This window comes from Mesoplodon densirostris, chromosome 6 (genome assembly GCF_025265405.1).
Source record: "Mesoplodon densirostris isolate mMesDen1 chromosome 6, mMesDen1 primary haplotype, whole genome shotgun sequence".
In the NCBI taxonomy this organism is placed as follows: Eukaryota; Metazoa; Chordata; class Mammalia; order Artiodactyla; family Ziphiidae; genus Mesoplodon; species Mesoplodon densirostris.
Window position 1 is genome coordinate 86,848,253 of NC_082666.1, and position 22,271 is coordinate 86,870,523.

The 22,271-nt window shown below is 39.8% G+C and overlaps 1 protein-coding gene across 9 annotated transcripts in view; it reads left to right on the forward strand.

The window, feature by feature from the left end:
- LOC132492632 (transducin-like enhancer protein 4) overlaps positions 1 to 22,271 on the forward strand; it is a 152,681-nt gene that overhangs the window by 55,912 nt on the left and 74,498 nt on the right. For 5 of the 9 annotated variants that reach the window (XM_060102362.1, XM_060102357.1, XM_060102366.1 and 2 more), the window contains 2 exons: positions 16,439 to 16,643; positions 17,909 to 17,925. In XM_060102362.1, the coding sequence (XP_059958345.1) occupies positions 16,439 to 16,643; positions 17,909 to 17,925 (222 nt within the window). The remainder of the gene's footprint in view (positions 1 to 16,438; positions 16,644 to 17,908; positions 17,926 to 22,271) is intronic. The other 4 variants (XM_060102363.1, XM_060102359.1, XM_060102361.1 and 1 more) reach the window with 1 other exon arrangement.

A 22,271-nucleotide genomic window follows, 5' to 3' on the forward strand; every position in this document is an offset into this window, starting at 1 on the left:
ACCCATGATCCAGTTTGAGTTAATTTTTGTTTATGATGTGAGATACGGGGATATGGGTTGAGTTTCTTTTCTTTTTCTTTCCTTTTTTCCCCCCCCCAGATGGACATTCAATTCAGTTGTTCTAGCACCGTTTGTTGAAAAGACTGTCTTTTCTCCATTCAGTTGCTGTGCATCATTGTCGAAAATCTATTGACTATATTGTGTGGGGTCCATTTTCTGGACTTTATTTTGTTCCATTAAACTGGGTGTCTGTTTTTTTTTGTCAATGACACGCTGTCTTGATTTTTGTAGCTTTCATTTTTGCTATTCCCCATTCCATTTTGCGGGTTTTTTGGTTTGTTTTTCTTTTCTTGGTTGCCCTCTTTCCAGTACCCCTCAGAACTCAGGTCCTTAACTGTCAGTATCCAAGAGACTGGCTGATGGATGAAGGGGAAGAATCCAAGCTCAATAGAACAACTTTCTCTCATTTAAAAAATGGTGTCTGTTCTGCCTCTAGACTGTTCTCTTACGGGTGACTGCTTCTGCCATCGCCCCCTGGTCCGGGGTACTCCTGCTAGTCTCCAGCAGCTTCCTCCTGATAGAGTTTCTTGTTTGTGCATTTGTCTTTCTGTTCTTCATTCTGTACACAGCAGCCAGAATGATCTTCTTCTAAAATATAAATTGGATCTGTTTGCTCCCCAGCTTAAAGCCTGTCTCTGATGGCTGCCCATTTCGCTTAGAATGAAGTCTGAATTTCTTACCACGGCCCACAAGTCTCTGTGCGTGCTCACCCCTCACCCACCTCTCTGATTTCACGTACCCCTCACTCGATTCATGTGACTTTTAGCCACATTGGTCTCTTTCTTCTGTCCCTGGATATCCCAGGCATTGACTGAGGGATTGTGCACCAGCTCTTCTACCTTCTAGAACCCCCATCTTCCATGTCTTGACATGGTCTTCCTCATGCTCCTCCTTAAAATCTCAGCTCACTGTTTACAGTAGCCAGGACATGGAAGCAACCTAAGTGTCCATTGACAGATGAATGGATAAAGAAGATGTGGCACATTTATACAATGGAATATTACTCAGCCATAGAAAGAAACGAAATTGAATTATTTATAACGAGGTAGATGGACCTAGAGACTGTCATACAGAGTGAAGTAAGTCAGAAAGAGAAAAACAAATACTGTATGCTAACACATATATATATGGAATCTAAAAAAAAAAAAAAAAAGGTCATGGAGAACCTAGGGGCAGGACAGGAATAAAGACACAGACATAGAGAATGGACTTGAGGACACAGGGAGAGGGAAGGGTAAGCTGGGACGAAGTGAGAGAGTGGCATGGACATACATACACTACCAAATGTAAAATAGATAGCTAGTGGGAAGCAGCCCTCAGCTCAGTGCTTTGTGTCTACCTAGAGGGGTGGGATAGGGAGGGTGGGAGGGAGATGCAAGAGGGAGGGGATATGGGGATATATGTATACGTATAGCTGATTCACTTTGTTATACAGCACAAACTAACACACCATTGTAAAGCAATTATACTCCAACAAAGATGTTAAAAAAAAAAATTAAAATCTCAGCTCAGATGTTATCTCCTGAGAAAGGATTTCCCTGGCTGGCAGATTGTAGTAGCTCTTTCACCCAGTTCATTCTCTGTACAGTAGCCTGTTTTATTTTCCTCAGAGCATTTACCATTTATTTGTTTATGTGTGTGTTAATTTCCCTTCACTAGCAGGTGAGATCTTGTTCCCTTTTATAGCCGTGGTGCCTAGAACAATATGTAGCTCATCATTTTCAATAAATATTTGTATAGTAAATACTCAGTAACTGTTCAATAAACATGCAATAATTTATTATATTTAATAAATACTTGTTAAATGAACAAACATTCTATTTTGACCTATTTTTGCGTTTTGATTTTTTGTCCCACAATTTTGAGCCAAGGTTGAGAGGAAGGAAGCGTGGACTGGTAGGAAATACATACACAATCCTGGGTGTCACTTGTAGTATGATCTTAGGAATTTCATTTAAAGTTTTTTCACCTGTAGAATGCAGGACTGGAGCTGATAGCCGCTAAAGTGCTATCCAGCTTTCTAATGTTGTATGGTTTGTAAGCTTATTTGTTTTGATGACTCTGGAATTTTTATTTTAAGACTTGGGGGTCTTTTGTGTCACAGTTATTTCTCTAGATTTACATCCCTAGCCTTATATTCTTTTCCCTAAGGGAGTAATTAAAAATAGCAAGCATTTGTTGACTATTTGCTTTGTGTTAGTACTGTGCTTAGCATTTGTAGACATTATTTTGTTTAAGCTTCATATCAACCCCATGAGGAAGGGAGTATTATTGTCCCAGCTTTACCAATAATGAAACCAAGCCTCTGAAGGGGTAAGTAGTTTTCTGAAGGCCACACAGGGAGGAAGTGAACCAAACTTAGACCAACCTCAGAGCTCACACATTTAACCATTCTTTTACACTTGTTCCTTATTTGTTCCCTTGACTCTGTTCTTTCCTTTACACTGGAATCAATAGGCTGTTTATCGTGAGATCCATTATAGTATTGTCCAGTGTTTAGGGTCCAGAGCTCAATAAGGGAGGTGAAATTGGGTATGCCTGATGCACATAGTAATTGGTTAGCCTAAGTTGAAGTATATACTAGCTCCACCTATCAGTTGGATACTCCTGTGTGTTTCTCATACTGTGTTTCTTCCTGCTTTTTGTAACTTACTGTCATATGTAAGAATCAAAAGTTGTCATAAACACCAGTACCAAGACAGGTATTTTTAACCTAGGTCCTTGGATCCTCTTGGGTTTCATGCTTGGGTGTCAGGCTGTCCATTAGCTCCCTGAAATGTTGGCAGAATTGTGTGTGTTGGGGGTGTGTGGAGGATGTACATTGTCCAGAGGAGAAATTCTGGTCTTAGGTTCACAAAAGGTCTCATGACAAAAAATGAGCCTGCACCTTACCAAGAATCGAACTGCACAAGATCCTGACATAGTACGATACTTGTTGGAATGTGTGTAGACAGAAGGCAGTTGTCTATAGCATTATAAGGAGACATTGCTGCATAATTGTTCAGAAACCTGGAAATCAGAAGTTTACACTGAATTTGTTTCTAAATAGTGCCCCGGGGATGAGGGAGTTTCTTGAACTATTGGTGGGTTAAGAAAAACAACAACAACAAAAAACTGCATTATGTTGATACTATCATAGGTATTATGGAAAATAAGTTAACCACATTAAACATTTAATCTTGAACAACTAATGATAATGATTGCTTGGGATATTTTTTGTATTAAGAGGTATTAACTAGAGCTAGCAGCTGCCTTCACATAGTTGTATCAAAAGAAAGTACAGGCAAGTAAGTATTTCAGAATACTTTTATTAGTCTCCTGTTCATACATGTACCTTTTAAAGGCCTGGGGCACAATGATGACTAAGAACTGGTCCCTGCCTCTTGGTCCCTGTGTTCATGATTTCGTGGGAGAGGTAGATCCATAGATGGATGAATCGTGTTTATACAGTTAGGAACCAAGCACATGGGGACACCGGATGGGGTAGCAGTTACCCACTGAAAGCAAAAGCCTGAGGGTAAGCTAATTATAGGCAGTAGTGGGTAAGGGAGAGGGATAACTTCTGGAGGACCACACAAAGGGCGGGGACCAGTAAGGGGGGACATAAAGCACAGGGATTGCCAATACATTTGGGGGAGTCCTATTTTTGAAATTATCTTATTCTCTCAGGATAAACTGTACTTTTTCTTCATTTCTCCATCTTGAGAAAATTTTGTCCATCCTACTTGTGAATAACACTACTTCATGGGATATATTAATATTGCAAACTTATTTATTTATTTATTTTTTGCAGTATGGGGGCCTCTCACTGTTGTGGCCTCTCCCGTTGCGGAGCACAGGCTCCGGACGCGCAGGCTCAGCGGCCATGGCTCACGGGCCCAGCTGCTCCACGGCATGTGGGATCTTCCTGGGCCGGGGCACGAACCCGTGTCCCCTGCATCGGCAGGTGGACTCTCAACCTCTGAGCCACCAAGGAAGCCCAATGGCACATTCTTGAATCATTTTTAAGGCAGCTCCATGGCTCTTCTGCCTTTGTGATTCTCATGCATTTTTTTCTCCTTGGTAGATTCCGATAAAGGGGGAGAGTTTATCTTGGTGCTCAGGTTGTCTTCTGTGACTAACAGGGACAGTGCCACTGTGATCCCGAAGCAAAGTGGCAGTCATGTATTTTTTTTATTTTCCCAGATGTTTCTGGGTTGATCCAAAGCAATTTATAGACACAGCTCTGTATAAGTTAATATCTGGGAAAAGAAACTGTTGAGGGCAGGAGAACAATTTAAGCTGCTGTCTACCTGGATTGAAAACTCAGAGGTTGTTTTGGGGTTCCTTTCAGCTCATATCCTCAGATGGCCTACGAGCAAAGATAATGTCAAGGCAGCCTTTGTTGGTTGTTTCTTACAGGCTGAACCTACCTCCTACTATGGCTAAAACATCCAGGTGCTCTGTCCAGCCTTCCTCACAGATGAGCTGTGGGCATGTGACCCTGTCCAGGTCAAGGAGATATAAAGAAATGCCTTTTTCTCTTTAACGAAAGACTCATAAAGAGAAAATTGCCCTCTTTCCGTGCTTGACCATGGTTATGTGAGGATGAGTTAATGTTCAGTTCTGCAGCAGCCATCCTGGGGAACATGGGATATGAGAGAGGTTAGGAGAACGCGAGATGCTGGCCCAGGGCCTTGATACTGCTGTCATCCAACCAAGCCTGGACTTGTTAATGTAAGTAATCAAACCCCCTATTATTTAGGCCACTTTTATTTGGGTATTCTGTGACTTGCAGAGGAACTGTCTTAAGTGATATATTGCTAAACCATGGTGACTCTCCATACATATCTCAAAATTAGAAACAACCTAACCTTTAACCAGTTGGGAGACTAGTTAAGTGAACTCTCATATCTATACAATGGCATGTATTGTACAGCCATTAGGAGTGATGTAGCCAAAGCATTATTTAGGGGTATGGGAAAATGTTCTTTGATATGCTGAATAGGAAAGGAAGCATTTAACAAGATAGTATGATGTTATTTTTGTTTAAAAATGCTTATAGGGCTTCCCTGGTGGCGCAGTGGTTGAGAGTCCGCCTGCCGATGCAGGGGACACGGGTTCGTGCCCCGATCCCGGAAGATCCCACATGCCGCGGAGCGGCTGGGCCCGCGAGCCATGGCCGCGGAGCCTGTGTGTCTGGAGCCTGTGCTCCGCAACGGGAGAGGCCACAGCAGTGAGAGGCCCGCGTACAGCAAAAAAAAAAATAAAAAAAAATAAAAAAATAAAATAAAAAAAAAATGCTTATATATGCATTGAAAAAATGCTGGTTGGGCTCATCAACATTATAGTTTTGTTTGGCTGGTAGGATTATGTGTGACTTTCAATTTCTTTCCATTCTGCTTGTCTTTGTTATTCATAAAACTTTTTTAATCTTAAAACTATAAATGTGAACCTAAAACTACTCTATAAAAATATTAATTAAAAAATTGTAGGGGCTTCCCTGGTGGCGCAGTGGTTGAGAGTCCGCCTGCCAATGCAGGGGACACGGGTTCGTGCCCTGGTCCGGGATGATCCCACATGCCGTGGAGTGGCTGGGCCCGTGAGCCATGGCTGCTTGGCCTGCCCATCTGGAGCCTGTGCTCCGCAATGGGAGAGGCCGCAACAGTGAGAGGCCCACGTACCGCAAAAAAAAAAAAAAAAAAATTGTAAAACAAGATTGTATTTGTAGGCCCATTTCACCTCTCTTCTGACCCATCTGAATAAATAGTACAACCGTCTACCCAGTTGCTTGGGGCCCATCTTTGCAGGGCATCTTGAGTTTTCCAGTTATTCTCACCCCCTTCTCCTTCCATAACCATGTCTTTCGGTGCCATCTCCGAAATAGATCTTAAGTCCTTCTACTCTTTGCAACTTGTACTGCCACAACCCTGATCCAAATCATTATTTTTTGGTTTGAATCCCTGTATTACCTTCTCACTGGTCTCTCCTTTCATCCTGGCCGCTCTCAGATCCAGTCTCCACATACCATATGAACTTTAAAAATGTTTAGATTATGTAATACTCTAGCTCAAAATACTTACTATAATGTCTTTATATAGGCCAATGAACTAGAATAAAGTACTCAGAAATTGATCAACTTATGTATGTCAGAGGGGCAGGCAGATCAGTGTGGAAAAAGATGGACACTGGGGGGATAGTAGGTTATTTTTGTGGAAAAAAATGAAATTGGATCCACCTATCTCATCATATGCAGAAGTCAATCTGAAAAGTATAAAAAGACAGAACTTTAAAACTTTCAGAGAAGAAAAACAACCAAGAAGACTTTTTATCTTGGGGTAGAGAAGTATTTCTTAATGGGTCACAGAAAGCTCAAACCATGAGAAAAAGATATTACTCAGTTAAAATTAAAAGTGTCTGTTCATCAGAAGATATCTTAAAGAAAATGAAAAGATAAGCTAGAAACTGAGAGAATATATTTGTTAACACATATAGCCAACAAATAATTATCCAGCTTTTACCAGTTTTGTACAAGCCAGAAGTTCAAACTTAACAAAACGACAGCAAACTCACCACTGCCTAAAGCTCTCATTATTCTTAAGTGAAAGTGTAAAGCCCTTTCTGTCTATGATCTGATTCCCATAATGTTACATCTGACCCCACTTCCTCCTTGTTCACTGGGTTCCCACCAGACTTCTTTTTCTTCCTTGGTTACTGCAGGCTCCTTTCCATATCTGGGCCTTTGCAACTGCTTTCCTCTCATCTCCGATTCCCTTCTCCCAGCTCTAGGTGCTCTCATTCTCATCCTTCAGATCTTAGCTCAGAGGTCACTTCTTCAGAGGGGCTGTCTCTTGATTCTTATGAATGAACGATTACTTACCAATTGTGTAAAGACCTCCCTAGTTAAGAAAGGTCCTGATGGGGCAGCAGGTACTTCACTGGGCTGGATGGTGAGGACTTGTGTTCCATTCTTGATGTGGATACAATTTCCCACTGACTTTTACCTTGGGCCTCACATATGCAGGTGTTAGCCTGTAAAATTCTGCACCCAATTCCAATGTGGTATATCGTTTGCCAGATCGCCAAGCAATTCTCTTGACACCAGCTGGGTGTGTCATACAGTTCAACTGGAGATAGCATCAGATCCCACAGGTTAAGGGCTCAGCTCCACAAGAATGCCCCTCCTCCCTGCACTTCAGACACCAATCCCAAATACAGGTTATCATCTGTGTTTTTAACAACCTCCTCCTTGAGTTTGATTAATTTGCTAGAGCAGCTCACAGAACTCAGAGAAACATGTAACTTACCAAATTACCTGTTTTTTAATAAAAGGATGTAGCTCAGGGACAGTCACATGGAAGTCAGATACATAGGGCAAGGTATGGGGAAAGGGTGCAGAGCTTCCACACCCTCTCCAAGTGCACTACTCTCCCCAAATCTCCCTGTGTTCACCGACCTGGAAGCTTTCCAAACCCTGTCCTTTGGGTTGTTCTGGAGGTTTCCTTATATATGCATGATTGACTAAATCAGTGGCCATTGGTGATTGAACTCAACTCTCCAGCCACTCTCCCCTCCCTCCCTGAAGGTCTGGTGCGTGGGACTGAAAGGTCCAACATTCTGGTCATGTGGTTGGTTCTCCTAGCAACCGGCTCCCAACCACAAGTGCCCTCCGAAAGTCACGTCATTAACATAACAAAAGACACCTTTTATTGCTCTCTTCACTTAGGAAATTCCTAGAATTTTTGGAGCCCTGTGCCCAGAACTGTGAACTAAGACCAAATATATATTTCTTATTGTAAATCACAGTATCACAGCCTGGTTCAGTGTTTTTCAAATTGCAGTTCCTGAGATTCATGACTATGCAGTGAAATCAATAGTCAACATTTTTTATTTTAAAAAAGAAAGTAATAGAAAATATAAAAATGTGCTACACATAGTATTTGGTATTTGTTAAACTTTTGTTTTATTTACATGTCTAGTCTATGCAGATATACAACATGCACACACAGGAGTTGCGGTCAAAATGTTGGAAAGCAACTCATCTAGCTGTCCTCTGAGGTTCATTCTACTTCTAAAGTTCTAAGGTTAATTGCAGGGTTACTGAAGAATCTGAAGTAGATAGGCTTTTTAGATGCAGCTTTACTTTTAAAGAATACTGGGAAGTAACTAAAGAAAGCTTTTCTGAGCAGGATCCCTTAGCTTGGTAACTTTAACGACTACAACACAAAATAGAAGCTTTGGTTTCAGTAAGATAATGTGTTAAAAATCTCTTCAAAAAATTCATTAAATAGTTTAAACAAGCCTCTAGGAAAATGTATTTCTATTATTAATTTGCTTAGAAATACTTCTCCTAGTAAACCATGGACCAATTCAGAAAAAATTCTTATAGGATTTCTGATGGGAAAGTTAATATAATAACTCAGGGTTGGGGGACTTTTGTCCTTTCCTTTTCTTGCTGTTATTACTTTGTGAGTTAAACTGCAAGTTAAGACAGTGGAGTCCTTGGCACAGGACTCATGGAATCTGCTTCTTTGCTTGTTACCTGTCTTCCCCTTAAAGACCAGTCCAGAGATCTTGAGCACCATAGAGATCTATGGTTTTAGTGTGAGAAACTTATCCCTGCAGTGATAATCTTTGTTGGGTTGCTATAAATGCTGGTCTTTCCCCTGCAGTAAATCTCATGTTTTAAGTCTTCAGGAATGAATTACAGATAAGCTTAGGTTGTAAAGTTCCTTCCTTTGTTCTTTTTTATGTTCTTGCTTCTTTCTATGGATTCACTTAACTTTTAGCTTTTGCTAGAGATATTTGTTCAAAGCAAGAACTCCCAATCTTCTGTCTAGAAGGGCACATCCTATTTTCCCCACCTCTACAACTACAGGGAAGTGGAAAGAATAGTAAAACAAACACTGTGTACTTATCACTTAGATTCACCAGTTAATATTTTGTCACTTTTGCTTTGTAATGTGTATACATACAGACAGATATATACTTTGTGTGTGCCAAATTGTTTGAAAGTAAGAGGCAGGGAGACATGGTATTTCACCCCTTAATGTATCAGCGTGCATCTTCTATAAACAGTTTGCCAGTATAAGCATGATACAGTTAAGACCTCCATATATCCAGTGTGTAGTTCATATTCGTATTTCTCTAGTTGTCCACAGAAAGTCCTTGATAGCTCGTCTTTCTTCGTAGCAGTTGTCGCCTAATCTGGTACTCACATTCAAGAGTGGCTTTGTTGTGCTGTCTCTTCAGTCTTCCCTCACACCCCCAAGAAACAGTCCCCAAGCGATTTCGCTTTATGACTTTGGCATTTTGAAGATTCCAGGCCAGCCTGGTGGACTGCCCTACAACCTGGACTCATCTGATTGTTTTCTGATGTTTAGATTCAGGTTAAGTATTTTTAGTAAAAACACTACCTTGGTGATGTTGTGTATTTCCCAGTTGTATCACATTGTTGGCAAAGCTAGTAATCTGGGATGATACTTTGACATGTGAATAACCTGTTCCCCAACAACATTTTACCCAGTGGTTTTAGTATCTGTTGACGCTGTTAATACATTTGGAGTAATGAAGTGGTAAATTCTAAATTCTTTTTCCTTTTAAATTAATATTCTTCTGTAAAGAAGAGCTTTTCCTGCCTTCCTCCCTTCCTCCTTCCCCTCGTTTTCCGTTAGTGAGTGTGTGTGTGGATATAGACTTCTGGATACCTTTTTCCAATAATAGCAGCAACCATGTATTGAGTGTTTATTATTTGCCAGACACTGCGCTAAGGGTTTTATATGCACAATCTCATAATTTTCCCAACAACCTTGGGGAGGTAGATTTTATAACCCTTTCCACTTTTTACATGAAGGAACTGAGGTCTGAAATCGTAAAGTGACCTGCTCTTGCTCACAGAGATGGTAAGGATTCCAGACAGTAGCTCTGATGTCACTGCATGATGTTGCATCCCCACATATCATCCAGGATCTCCTTTCTCAGACTCAGCCCAGCCCACACAGACAGGGTCCCTACCAACGCGTACCCTCACGGTTAGAGGAGTGTAGATACCAGCCCAGTCCCGGGCCCTTTTCTGTGCTTGCTGCTTTATTTCAGAGCCTGTTGCCTTCTCTTGCCCAGCTCCTGGATCTGTTGGTCCCTCCCTTACTTGTCCCCTAGAATAATGTCTCCTGATTGGATCAAGGCGCACATGTTCAGTGCCCCTAGTTTGGCCAGCTGGTTGGAAGAGCCATTTTCTAGTCCTTGGCCTCATGGCATGTCCCACAGCTCCACCTGTTTTCTTGTGGAACCGTGGACTCCTCTCCTGGCAACTGGGTTTAAAATTATGTTGTAATCTACTACAGTTACTGTTCTTTATGATGCTTGAATTGTCTCAAGTTTTGCCAGTGAGGACCCCTTCAAGTTGGCCCATTGTCCTATTTGTCACACCCTGTTAGTCTAGATAGCTTTCTTGCTTTCTAGCACAAGATGTAGCAGGCTCACCTTGCTCTTTTTTTTTTTTTTTTCTTTTTTAAGAAACCAAGATACGGCACTAAGTGTGCTCATTGCTACTGGGGTGTCATTGCTTCTAAGAATGAAGGTTTTTTTTTTTTTTTTTTTTTTTGAGGCTTCTGTTGATAGCATAGTAGAAATGAAGGGTGGTGGACAAGAAAACCTCTGCTTGGTTTCCAGTTGGAGTTGTGCAGAGTTGCTAGGGATTTGTGTGGATTAAGCTTCTTCACTCACCCTGCTTCCTGCTTGGTCATTGACCAGTCAAGCCCTGGTAATCAAACAGTTGGGGACATTTGATTAAAAAGAATTTCTCTTTTTGCGGGCAGATAGACATTTCAAAAGACATTTCCTATGAACTTGATTCTCTAGTGGTTCTATTTTCCCTTCATTCCAAACTTGAAACTGTGAGGAGATAATTCTTTGTTACAGAATCTCCAGTAAAAAGCTATTAACAGAATGAGGCTGCATCTACTACCTCATTGCTGTGTATTTTCAGAACTAATTACTGGCTATTTTTCAAAATTAAATTAATTACCTTAATGGAGTACCTATTTGCCTAAGTTTAAAGTTCACTCCATTTTAATGTTTATTCTCTTGAATGGCCCATCAAGGGAAAAGAAAAAAAGATTTTTATTTTGTATCCTGGTTTGATATGAGAGTGTTTTCTTTCTTTTCTTTTTCTTTTTTTTTTAAAAAATAAGGCACCCAAGATAGTAATGGCCTAGGAAGCCCATTCAGAAGAAAATTTTCAAGATAGGTATCTTTCTCAGTAGTTTTTTTTTTTTCAGTTATGGTTACATAGAGTGTATTTTATTTTAATGTTTAAGTGGTACTACAGTCTATGCTCTCCTTATTTTTTTGGCTTGGTTGTTTTCTTTTTTCCTTATAAGGTAAGCATTTTTTAACTTGCTGCTTTGTGATTAGAGTGGTGGTTTATCTTAAATTGTTTTAATAATAAATCAGTGTTGAACTGGTGTACTCTTAAGATCCATTTCCTTTCTCTCTGTCTTCAAAAAGCAAGAGGTTTTATGTTTCTTTGGTGACTGTAGGATAAAGTAAACCTTTGCAGGTTAATTGCTGTGTAATTAACACAGACAGGGTGGAGATAGAGGACAGTAAGCTATTGGGAAACATCCACAAGCTTTTGCTGTACTATAGGGAAGTCCATTAGGTTATGCTACCCCAGCTCCTTAAATAATATCCAGAGAAACCTGAGTCCTTTTCCGGGGAATCTGCTATGAGTTTTCCTCTATTGATGAGAGTCCTTGATAGAGATTCTTTTTAATTTTGAATTCTTGAATGTTATTTGTAATTTGATAAAGCCTTTTTTTTTTTTTTTTTTGATGGAGTAAAGGGTAAAGTTCAGTTTAGCTGTTGGTGACTTACTGTTTTTAAGTAAAGAAGATGGTCTCTAATACATTGGTTTTATTGACTAACCAGTAATCATTATCAATTATACCTGTCACTGTGCTGCTAGGATAGTTTCTAAGGAGAAAACTTACAAAGAAATTTAAAAATGACCACTAAATACAGAAAGTGATTTGCTTGATATAAACATTTAAAAACCTACCAAAGTATTTCAGTATATCTGTCTTATATTCTTATCATCTACCTTTTGGTAACTTACTTAATCTCATTTTTACCTGATAGTTTTATATTTTAAACACTTGCTAAAAATGGCTCCTTTCTACAGGATGCCCTGAGTGTGCTTTTTTGTTTGATATTTTGTACGTATAGTGGACGACTTTTAAGATGGGTTTATGGTTCCCTCTCATTTTTTTTCTCTCTCTCCTAAGTTCAAGGCATATTCTGTTTAATGATACTTTTGTAATTTGGATGTTGTTATTCATAAAATCATTGGAAGGGCTTTATAATTTTGGTATAAAAGCAAGTGAAAAATTAAAACCTCTCAGTGCAGTGTGGCATTCTGGAACAGAAAAATGACATTAATGGAAAACAAGAGAAATCTGAATGAAGTCTGTGTTTGATTAATAGTAATGTACAATGTTAATTTTTTAGTTTTGGTAAATTGGTTATGTAAGATTTTTTTTTTTTTTTTTTAGTTTTGATAAATTCTATGGGTAGGTAAGACATTTAAACATTAGTGGAATTTGAGTAAAGGATATATAGGAACTCTCTTTTATTTAGTAGAAATTTAATTTACCAAAAGCTTTAAATATATGGCCATATGACTAAATAGTGGTGAGCCAGGTGCCAGGGGTACAAAGAGTCCTGAGGCTGGTCTCTTCTCTCCAGAATGTCACAATCTTGTTGGCAGGTCAAGGTCTTCTTATCCGTAAAAAGATGAGTAACAGTACCTTTATGAGTCAGCCTATGCCAATGAATGATACAGGGAGTCCTGTAAGTAGACGCATGGCACGTTTGGAGAGGCCTTTGCAGAACAGGTGAAACATGAGCTGAGCAGGATGGGTGAGTACAACTTAGATAAGTAATGGAGAGGTTGTTCTAAGAGACAGGAGAGGCCATGAATTGAGGAAAAAATACTGGCAGTGTTGATGCAGGGTGGGTTTGTTACAGTCAAAACGAGCTAATGGAGACTTGCGCTATTCAAAGTACGGGATGATGAGGGTCTGACTAATATGCTGGAATTGAGATTTGACAGGATCTGGTGATGACGGATATAGGAGCACAGAAGAAAAACAAATCAGTGGTGACTGATAACATGAGCCAGTGGAAGTTACTTAGGGGGTTTGTGTTAAGCATTTCATTTTCAGGTAATGCTGAACTGCCAAGTAGACTTGTCTGGCAAGAAGTTAGACCAGAGCTACTGGAGCATGGGAAAGGAGCAAAAGGTTTAGGACTGTACCTCTGTAGTAAACAAGGAGAAGCCAAGAAGGGAATCTAACAGCAGCATTCAGAGAGATAACTAAAGAGAGGCTGTGGCGATCACTGTAGTGTTCCTGAAGCAGGTGGAGGAGAGTTTCATAAAGAGGATATCCTAGCTCTGGCTGAGATATATCAGAAAGATGACTGTGACATCTTGAAAAAATAGCTATCTGAATCATCATCAGTTTTTTTGAGATTGGTGGGCCTGGAGTCCAGATTACAGGGGGTTAAGGAGTAAGGTGTGTGTGTGTGTGTCTGTCTGTCTGTCTGTCTACAGGAGGGGGTTGTTAAGAACTGGGGACTGCAAATTTACACTAGTTTTTAAAGAAATTTGGCTCTCCATAGACAAGGATATATATATATATATGACACACACACAGACCAGTAGCTGAAGAGGGCAAAAGAAGGTTAATTTAATTACATTTAACAAACATTTATCAAGTGCCAATTATGTGCCAAAGCACTGTGTTAGGGGCAGTGGAGGACACAAAATGTGATTAGAATATAGTGTTTTTTTTTCCCCTCCTGAAAAAGTGCTACCTCAAGTTCTCTTAGTGTTAGGGAGGCGATTCGTCTGAAACACAGTGCTAGAGATGCTGGAATTAGGCTTGCAAGCAGAAGAGCAAAATCAGTGACAGAACCACCTAAGGTGGAGGTGGGGGTGGGGAGTTGGAGAATTGATGGAGCAATGAAGGGAGAAAGGAAGAAAAGATGATGCGGGGGGAGGAGTCTGGTCCTTGGAAGGGAAAGGGATCCTCCTTTAAGAGGGGCACAGTGGAGAATAGGAGAAGATGAGTGTTAGAGCTATTCTGAGGTAGAGTACAAGTAAGGAACCCAGGAAGTCTTCACTATGAATGGCATGTGCTGCAGACTAGGGGTATGTTTTTTGCCTTTGGAAAGTTCTGGATGGACAGGAAAATGAGGCTGTTAGTGCTTATTTTTGGTCCTATGAGACAAAAATAAAAGAAACACCTGGGCCACTGAAAGTATTGCTTTTGGCTGAGGTTTTTTTTTTTCATATCTAATGAAATAGACATATTTTTTAATTGCTCAGATATTATATGAATGTCTCAGTGCCTGCAGTTAGCTAGGGTGTATGTCGGATGCAGACTCTCACAGAGCTTAGAGTCTAGGAAAGGTGGTAAGAAGGACATATGCAGACTCTTAATAAATGCTTGCTGATTGAACTCTGATCTGAGATAGAAAGTGGCTACGTGCCTGACCCATGCACATGAAGTATTATGGGATAGAGAGGAGAAAGAGAATTGGAGCACTTTTCTGGCTATTTCAGTAGAACAAGGACTTGAAATAAATTTGCCATATATTTAGCTGAAGGCCTTGTTTCTTCATAGACCTATTTTCTACATGTTTAGAAACTATTGTGTGCTCGTGTTTTTTGGTCACAACTAAGTAACAGTACATAAAGAATTAACAAACATGATTTTGGCCACTCAAATGAAGGACGACATTATTTTGAACTCTCCATTTAGGTAGCACGTTGGCAGGACTTTAGGGTGGGCATTGGTTGGTGGAGTGTCTTTATTACTGCTCCAATTTGCCGTTTCATGTATATAAAGTTGTCTTAAAAGTGTTAGTACTATTTTATTGACTGTACTTTAAGTGCATGTACAGTAAGTAGGTGCAGGTCAATTGGAGAGAAGAACTAAGTAGTGCTACCTTTGGCCGTTTATTGTCAGACGCAGGAAGAGATACAGAGGGTTAGAGAAGGGAAGTAAAAGTAATTTGGGGAGGAGAAAAAAAAAACTCACGTTCTTCTTTGAAATATTTTTCAAGATGATTCTTAACCAGTGGAGGGGAGAAGAACGTGCCACCCCACACATTTCTGAGAAAGCTATTTTGTACAGTCCTACTTGGAAAGAAAATTACAGAAGGGACTGTTTAGCTATCACAGGATAGGCCTAAAAAGTGATTCTAAAGGTATTAATTAAAATGTAATCACGACAGAAGTTGGTCTGAGAATTTCTCAACACTTGTTCTCACAGAACATTGTTAATAAGCAGGGTCTTGGTTGGTGTGGGGCCCCTGTTGAGGGATACATTTAACTGAATACCCTGCCATCACCATCCCTCCTCCCCTCCCCCTCGGAAGAGGCAGCAAGGCCTGCCCACCTCGGCCCCTGGAGCCCAGCTTGCTGCAGCCTCTGCTGAGGTCAAGCTCTCCCCTTCCGGCCTCTCGAGGGCTTTCTCCATGTGTTGCCAGTGTGCCAGTAAAAATGACTTTAAACTCTTGTCAGTACAGTTACTGGTGCATGCATCACAGTCCCACTCAGATAAACCTGTCACAACACAGAGGCGGCCGCTGGAGAAGAGTACAAGGGCAGGCCTCTAGCTTTTCATTTGAGCATCACTAAACGTGCACAGAGTGCCCAATTATTTCAGCATTATTGAGCAAGCCTACAGGAGGACCCAAGCCTTGCTACGTTAGATTTTCTTTAGTAATTTGCTCAAGTACCGCTGAGGACACTTAAAGGGCTTAAAACGGTGGCTGCAACCAGTTTCCTTTTCTGGGTTGTTAATTCAGGTTTTCTCTTTCAAATTAACTGTCGCTGCACGCTGTGCAGTGGTTCTGGGAGAACTGTTTAACACTAATTTTCTCAATTTTCAAGCTTTTTTTCTTCAACATAACTGCTTTAACAGTCACATATATGTTTTGATTAGAGATGTATGATAGTGAGGCTTTATGTTTTGGAGACCAAAATACAGATGCTTTGTTAAATCTAATTTCATCTATTAAAAGTAACTTAGTTTCACTATTTAAAAATTAGGTTATTTACAGTGCATTGCAAAACCACTAAATCTAAGTTAAAAAGATAACATTTCTCTATTATTCATCTCCTTCCCTTACATATACATATATATATATATATATATATATATATATATATATATATATATATATATATATATGTAAAGAATAAATCTTTCCTTCATGGGTACTGGGCTTTCCAGGATCTTTTTGCACCTCTTTCCTCTCCTTTTGTTGTTGGGGGTTGTCTCGGATATAGGGAACAAGTTCAATATCTTTGTCTGGTTTCTCACAGCAGCAACAACTCCAGGCCCAGCATTTATCACATGGACATGGTCTGCCAGTGCCTCTGACCCCGCACCCTTCAGGGCTTCAGCCCCCTGCCATTCCGCCCATTGGTAGCAGTGCCGGCCTTCTGGCCCTCTCCAGTGCCCTGGGAGGCCAGTCTCACCTTCCAATTAAAGATGAGAAGAAGCACCATGACAATGATCATCAAAGAGGTAAGCAGTTTTCTCGGGATGTCAGTCTGATATTACCTACCTGTTGCTGAGGGTAGGTCTGTATGTCATCATTTATTCTTGTTTCTGGATTTCGTTTTACCAGTGACTAAACAAAGGATTTCCCCTGGAAGGTAAATTAATGATTGGAAGCAGTCTTTTGCCAAATGATACCATAGTGGTCGGCAAGAGTTAATGTGCTTCCCAAAGGCAAGGGGGGGGACGCATTTCCTGGTCATTGCCTCTGATCCCTTGCTACCCGCTAAGTTCCCCAAGCCTAAATCAGTAATGCAGTGCCACAGTGCCCTGTGTTTGAAATAGTGAGTGGCATTAATAGCTAATTTTGACCAAATCTATTTTGGGGAAAGATTTACTGATCATTTACTCATTTGACAGCCTCAATTATTATTTGTAAATCACATATAATGCAGCGAGAATCTTGCAGGTAAGAAAACAATTTCAGTAGTCTTAGTAATTGAGAAAGTACAGCCCAAATTAATGAAATCTGTTGGTTTAACTACCTCTTTCACCCAGTCTGTTTAGAAGCATGAAATGAACTCATTTCTGCCTCTAAGAACAACAGTTGTTTACGTAAAGAATCGATTGTAAGGCCAGTTGCGCTCCTTCTAGGTTGGTTTCTTCCCTCCACTAAAATAGATGATGGTGCAGAGACATTTTGATGTGACTCTGTGTTTGTATGGTGTTTATTAGTAGTTTTTATTAGTTAATGGCAGAAAAACAAATGAAAGTCTCTCCCAGCATTCCTTTGTGGGAATTTACGTAGTACATGGGTGGTTCATTGGTTGAAAGGGTGTGGTTATAATTAAAACCTCATATCTGTTCTTGTTTCAGTGTCATTACCATGAATTATAACCTTGGGTAAATGATTTTTATCACATAAACATAAATTTCCCATCTCTGATGTTGGAAACACTGTACTATTCGTCATTCAGTTATCTTAGTGCTATGGTCCAGAGCTGAGGCATGTCTGTAAATACATCTATAAGTGGAAAAGTCAGAAAGAAGTATAAATAACACAAATATCCAGCTTTGGTTTCTGAAATTGTGTCAAAGGTAAATTGGCACTTTGTGGATCTGGTCAAGTAATATTAATAATTAACTTTACAGCAAAGTTGACGACTGTGCCATTTACTATTTAGCAGAGATCAAATTTGACAAATGTATGATTTTATGTAAACTAACTGGTACTTTTCTTTTTTTCCTTCTTCTCCCCATTTGCTCTGCCGTTGCCGCTGTTTTGCCTATAGACAGAGATTCCATCAAGGTAGGACTCAAAATTACAGATGAAGGAATGGCTTTTAAAAGGGGGCTCTCAATGATTTGAATAAATGTGGTAATGGATTCTTTGAGATTTACAGGATGATTTGGTGGGCTGTACCAAATAGTGGTAAACTGCATTTTTGTATTGCTTTCAGTTGTGCGTTTGAGATTTTTTAAGATAGTGGTCCCATTCTCTATCAGAATCAGATTTATAGACCAAGATTGAATTATAAGATCTGGCTTGCATTGCTCTTTTTATTATGTCTTTGCCATGTGAAGAAGAGTAACTGCTTTTCTTCAGTTAAGCTTTGGCTATAAGATAAATAATAATGGAAAAAAATTGGTTTTTAAGGAAATAAACATTTTGGGAAACAGTTCCATCCTACAAAACTCTTTATCAAAACATTTAAGAGCATTTTTCTTCACCAGAAGGATTTTTTTTTAAATTTAATGACATCTTGGTTTCCAGTATAGCAAGTTATTTTCCTTAGGTTTTGCATTTGTCTTATCTGCCTTCTCTATCTCTTTATAGAGGAGTTGTAGGGAAAGAGGAAAAGTAGTTAGGGCCTAATGATTTGGATGTGCTTGTGTCATACCATAATGGGGTATGCTAAGGATGCCTGAATTTATATAGTAAGCAAACAGGCTACCATGGCAGAAAATGAGTAAAATATGAAATTGCTTGGTAACTTTTGAGCCAGGCACAATGTAAATATGCTACTGTATTGTGGATAATTGTATTACACATGCCGTTGTATTTTGTATAGATTAGAAAGCAAGGGCAGTTCTCAAGCATTGGCCAAAGCACAGATGCTGTCAATTCCTTTTCTTGTATTTTACAACAGTTGAATGTTTTGGAGCATAGGCAGTTACATCTCTTGCAGTTTGTTTGTTTGTTTATTTTTGGTTGCATTGGTTCTTCGTTGCTGCACGCGGCCTTTCTCTAGTTGCTGCGAGTGGGGGCTACTCTTCGGTGTGGTGCGCCGGCTTCTCATGGCGGTGGCTTCTCTTGTTGCAGAGCACGGGCTCTAGGTGCGCGGGCTTCAGTAGTTGTGGCTCGCAGGCTCTAGAGCACAGGCTCAACAGTTGTGACACACGGGCTTAGCTGCTCCGTGGCATGTGGGATCTTCCCGGACCAGGGCTCGAACCCGTGTCCCCTGCATTGGCAGGCAGATTCTTAACCACTGCGCCACCAGGGAAGTCCTCTCTCGCAGTTTTTAATGAAGTTATGTATACGGAGACTAAAATCTTCCCCTGAAACCACCTGTGCTGTCACTTTGAATGCCTCTTTATTCCTTGTCCTTTTATAGTAAAAGGGAAGTAGGGTTTTTTTTTTCCCCTAAGTCATTAAATGGTGGAAAATAAAATGTATCGATTTTACCCTTCAAGAATCTTTGTAATTTGAAAGGGTATCTGCACACCCATAGAAATGTCAACGTTTACAATTGGAACTGCACACATTGAATTATTTAATTATGCATTTACAGCTGTGTACTTTGTTGTATAATATGAACATCAGTACCTAAATTAAAAAGCATTCTTAATCAGAGTGTAGTAAGTATTCCACACATATGTACTTAGGAAGTAGTAAGTAAATGCATTGACCAAGATTTGCTGGTAGCAGCCCTTGGAAAGCCTGTCTAGTTATTCTGAGGCCAATAACATAAACATTCCCTGCTTCATATGATAAATACATACCTTCAGGCAGGCCAGTGAACTAAACAAAAGCCTCCTCTCATGCCCCACTCCCAGAAGACTGTGAAAATATTTATACTCCAGTGCACACTTTTGTGTCAGTTACATTTTATAGTCCCTCACGTCAGAGTAGGGTATATTTTGAAATCATCTATAATCATTCAGGATGAGTCTGGGAGTGAGTATCCATATAGCTTGGAAGCCAGGGGGAAAACAAAAGGAAATAGAGACGGATGATTTTGCCTTGATTTATTATGGAATGGTAGCTATAAATAGATATTTTTTGGGGTACCGTTCTTGAATTTGAAGTCGTGTTGTGTCAGGTTTGGGGCTGTCCTGTGGCTTTGCAAGGTGAAATAGTTCACTAATTTTTGTAGATGTGTTCTGTGATGCTCGGAGAAGCAGTTAGTTGCTTGTTCCATCGATCGTCCTCATCCTCCCGTAGTGGTTCCTGGTTAAGAGGGGCTTTTTATGATTGTCCGCTGCGTGTCTAGAGATGGTTTTTATCAGCCGGCGCATGCCAGTTGCCTGCAGCTGGAGTCAGGCTTGTATGAAATAATTTATTCATGCAGGATAATGCTCCTTAACATTTAACAGGTAATGAACGTGACATAAATTTCCTTCTTGCTTTTAATTTTTCCCTTTCCTCTTCTAATGTGCAAACAGGCAGCTCTGGTACTCTAAATAATAAGTAATTTTGGGCCATCTGTCAAAAGGAAATTTCAATACAAATTTAAATTAATGGTGCCTGAAATTTTTTATAGCTCCTCTAAAAGCCTCTAATGTGCAGAAAATTCTGAATCTGCTGGTAGTAATTAGTGTTGCATGTAATGAGGATGTGGGCAATGTTATACAGCCCCAGTGTAACATTTTGTTATGGTAGCAAAATTTTGATTTATGCAAAGTTGTGGATGGGTTTAATTGTGAGAGACACTTTAAAATGTTTCTTTTGACGTTACAGATTATTAAACAGGGCAGATTTCAGAATAGCTTATAAAATATAAATTTAAACTTACTGTAAAGATTCACGTAATTATGATGCTTTACCTATAGGTATCAAGTAAAAATGAAAGAAATTCCCTTGTTAAAATGTTGGGCCTTTTTCTTCCTTTTCTTTTCTCAGAAGTTCTGTGACCACTAAACCAAATGCTATTGGCTTTATTGATCTTACTTTCTATAGCTCCAGTAGCCAAGTTCATTCCTAAGCCTGTTATTTACAGACCTGTATCTGAAGTTTTTCAACAAGGATGGAGAATGTAAATATGGACCTAAAGGAACAAGCACTGTAGGACCCCAAGAATCATTTTATTTGGTGAGGAGAAACCAGAATGGTGTGTGTCCTAGGGCTGTTAAAGTAAGGATCCGAGGCACCTGCTTGTTACTTGGCCATCCAGTACCCCCATACATGTGCCCACAGTAAGCCTCGGATTTGGGGCTGAAAATGGCAGGAAACACAGACCATGGTCCACTCTCACCCTTAGCTGATAGGGTGGAAAGCCCTAAATAGGTTCCTACTTCTCTTTCCTGAGTGAGGACTTTTCTAACTTCTTCTATAGTTTCTTTTGAAAGGATATAAGTGAAACCAAGGAAACATTTTCTGAGGTAATGAAAGCTTCCACTGCCTATCCCTCCTGTGGGCTGAGGGGTAGAAATGGGTTGGCTCCAAAGTGGTGAGAGAGCAGACATGCCCACATGCTGCCAGGGGCTGCTTCCTAGTTGCTGGAGGTCCCAGTTCATGAAGAGGAGTCATTAGGTTCCTCACATCGCTCTCAGTTTCCACCTGATTGGCTGACATGATTCAGAGCTGTGAAGGCCAGATTGCCTACAACTTAGTAGGAATCTGAGATTGAGAAAAAAGTCCCATTACACCCCAAATGTCTACACCTTCTAGCAAAAACTAGCCACCAAAATCAAGACCAACTTGAATATAAATGGCAGAATTCACTATCACCAACTATTGATTAGCTCCATGACCTCTCCCAAGTTGGTGTTGCTGTGTTTATTATTACTTCCTAAGTCCTTCTTATGTATGTTATGTATCCTGTTTTTTATCCTGAATGCAGTAACCTCAAGTCAGTCCTGTGAGGGATTTGGCATTTTTTATTTTTAAAATATAGCATAAGTCCATTATTTTTTCCTCCAAGTGGTGGTGTTTTTATTTTTATTATTTCATTGAATTGTCTTCCCCAAAGTGCCATATGCATCATCGAAGAGTATGATCATTTTTAGTGATTTGTACATTGCCAAATTAATCTCCAGAGCGCTGCAACATTTAAAAATGCCATATGCAATATTTGAGTATGTTTCCACACAATCCACCAATACGGAACTTTATAGCTTTTGTAATTTTTGCTGGTACAAGTATGGATAGTGCACTTTTTAAAAAAAATTTACATATAGATACTTTTCAAGCTAAATGCTCTTCTGTGGGTATATATACTATATTCCCCCCCTTCCCCCAACCCTGTCCTGTATGGATTCTTTGTTTTTGTTTAAGGGTTTTCATAATGATCTGCTTATTAGTTGTATCTATGGCAATGCCTGTTTATTCTGTCATAGCTATATTTTGGTATTTATTCTATGTAGATAACTAAAACATCATACGGTGCTTTTCTTCTTGTCTCTCCAGTTATTCTCTGTTGGCAATAAAGGTTT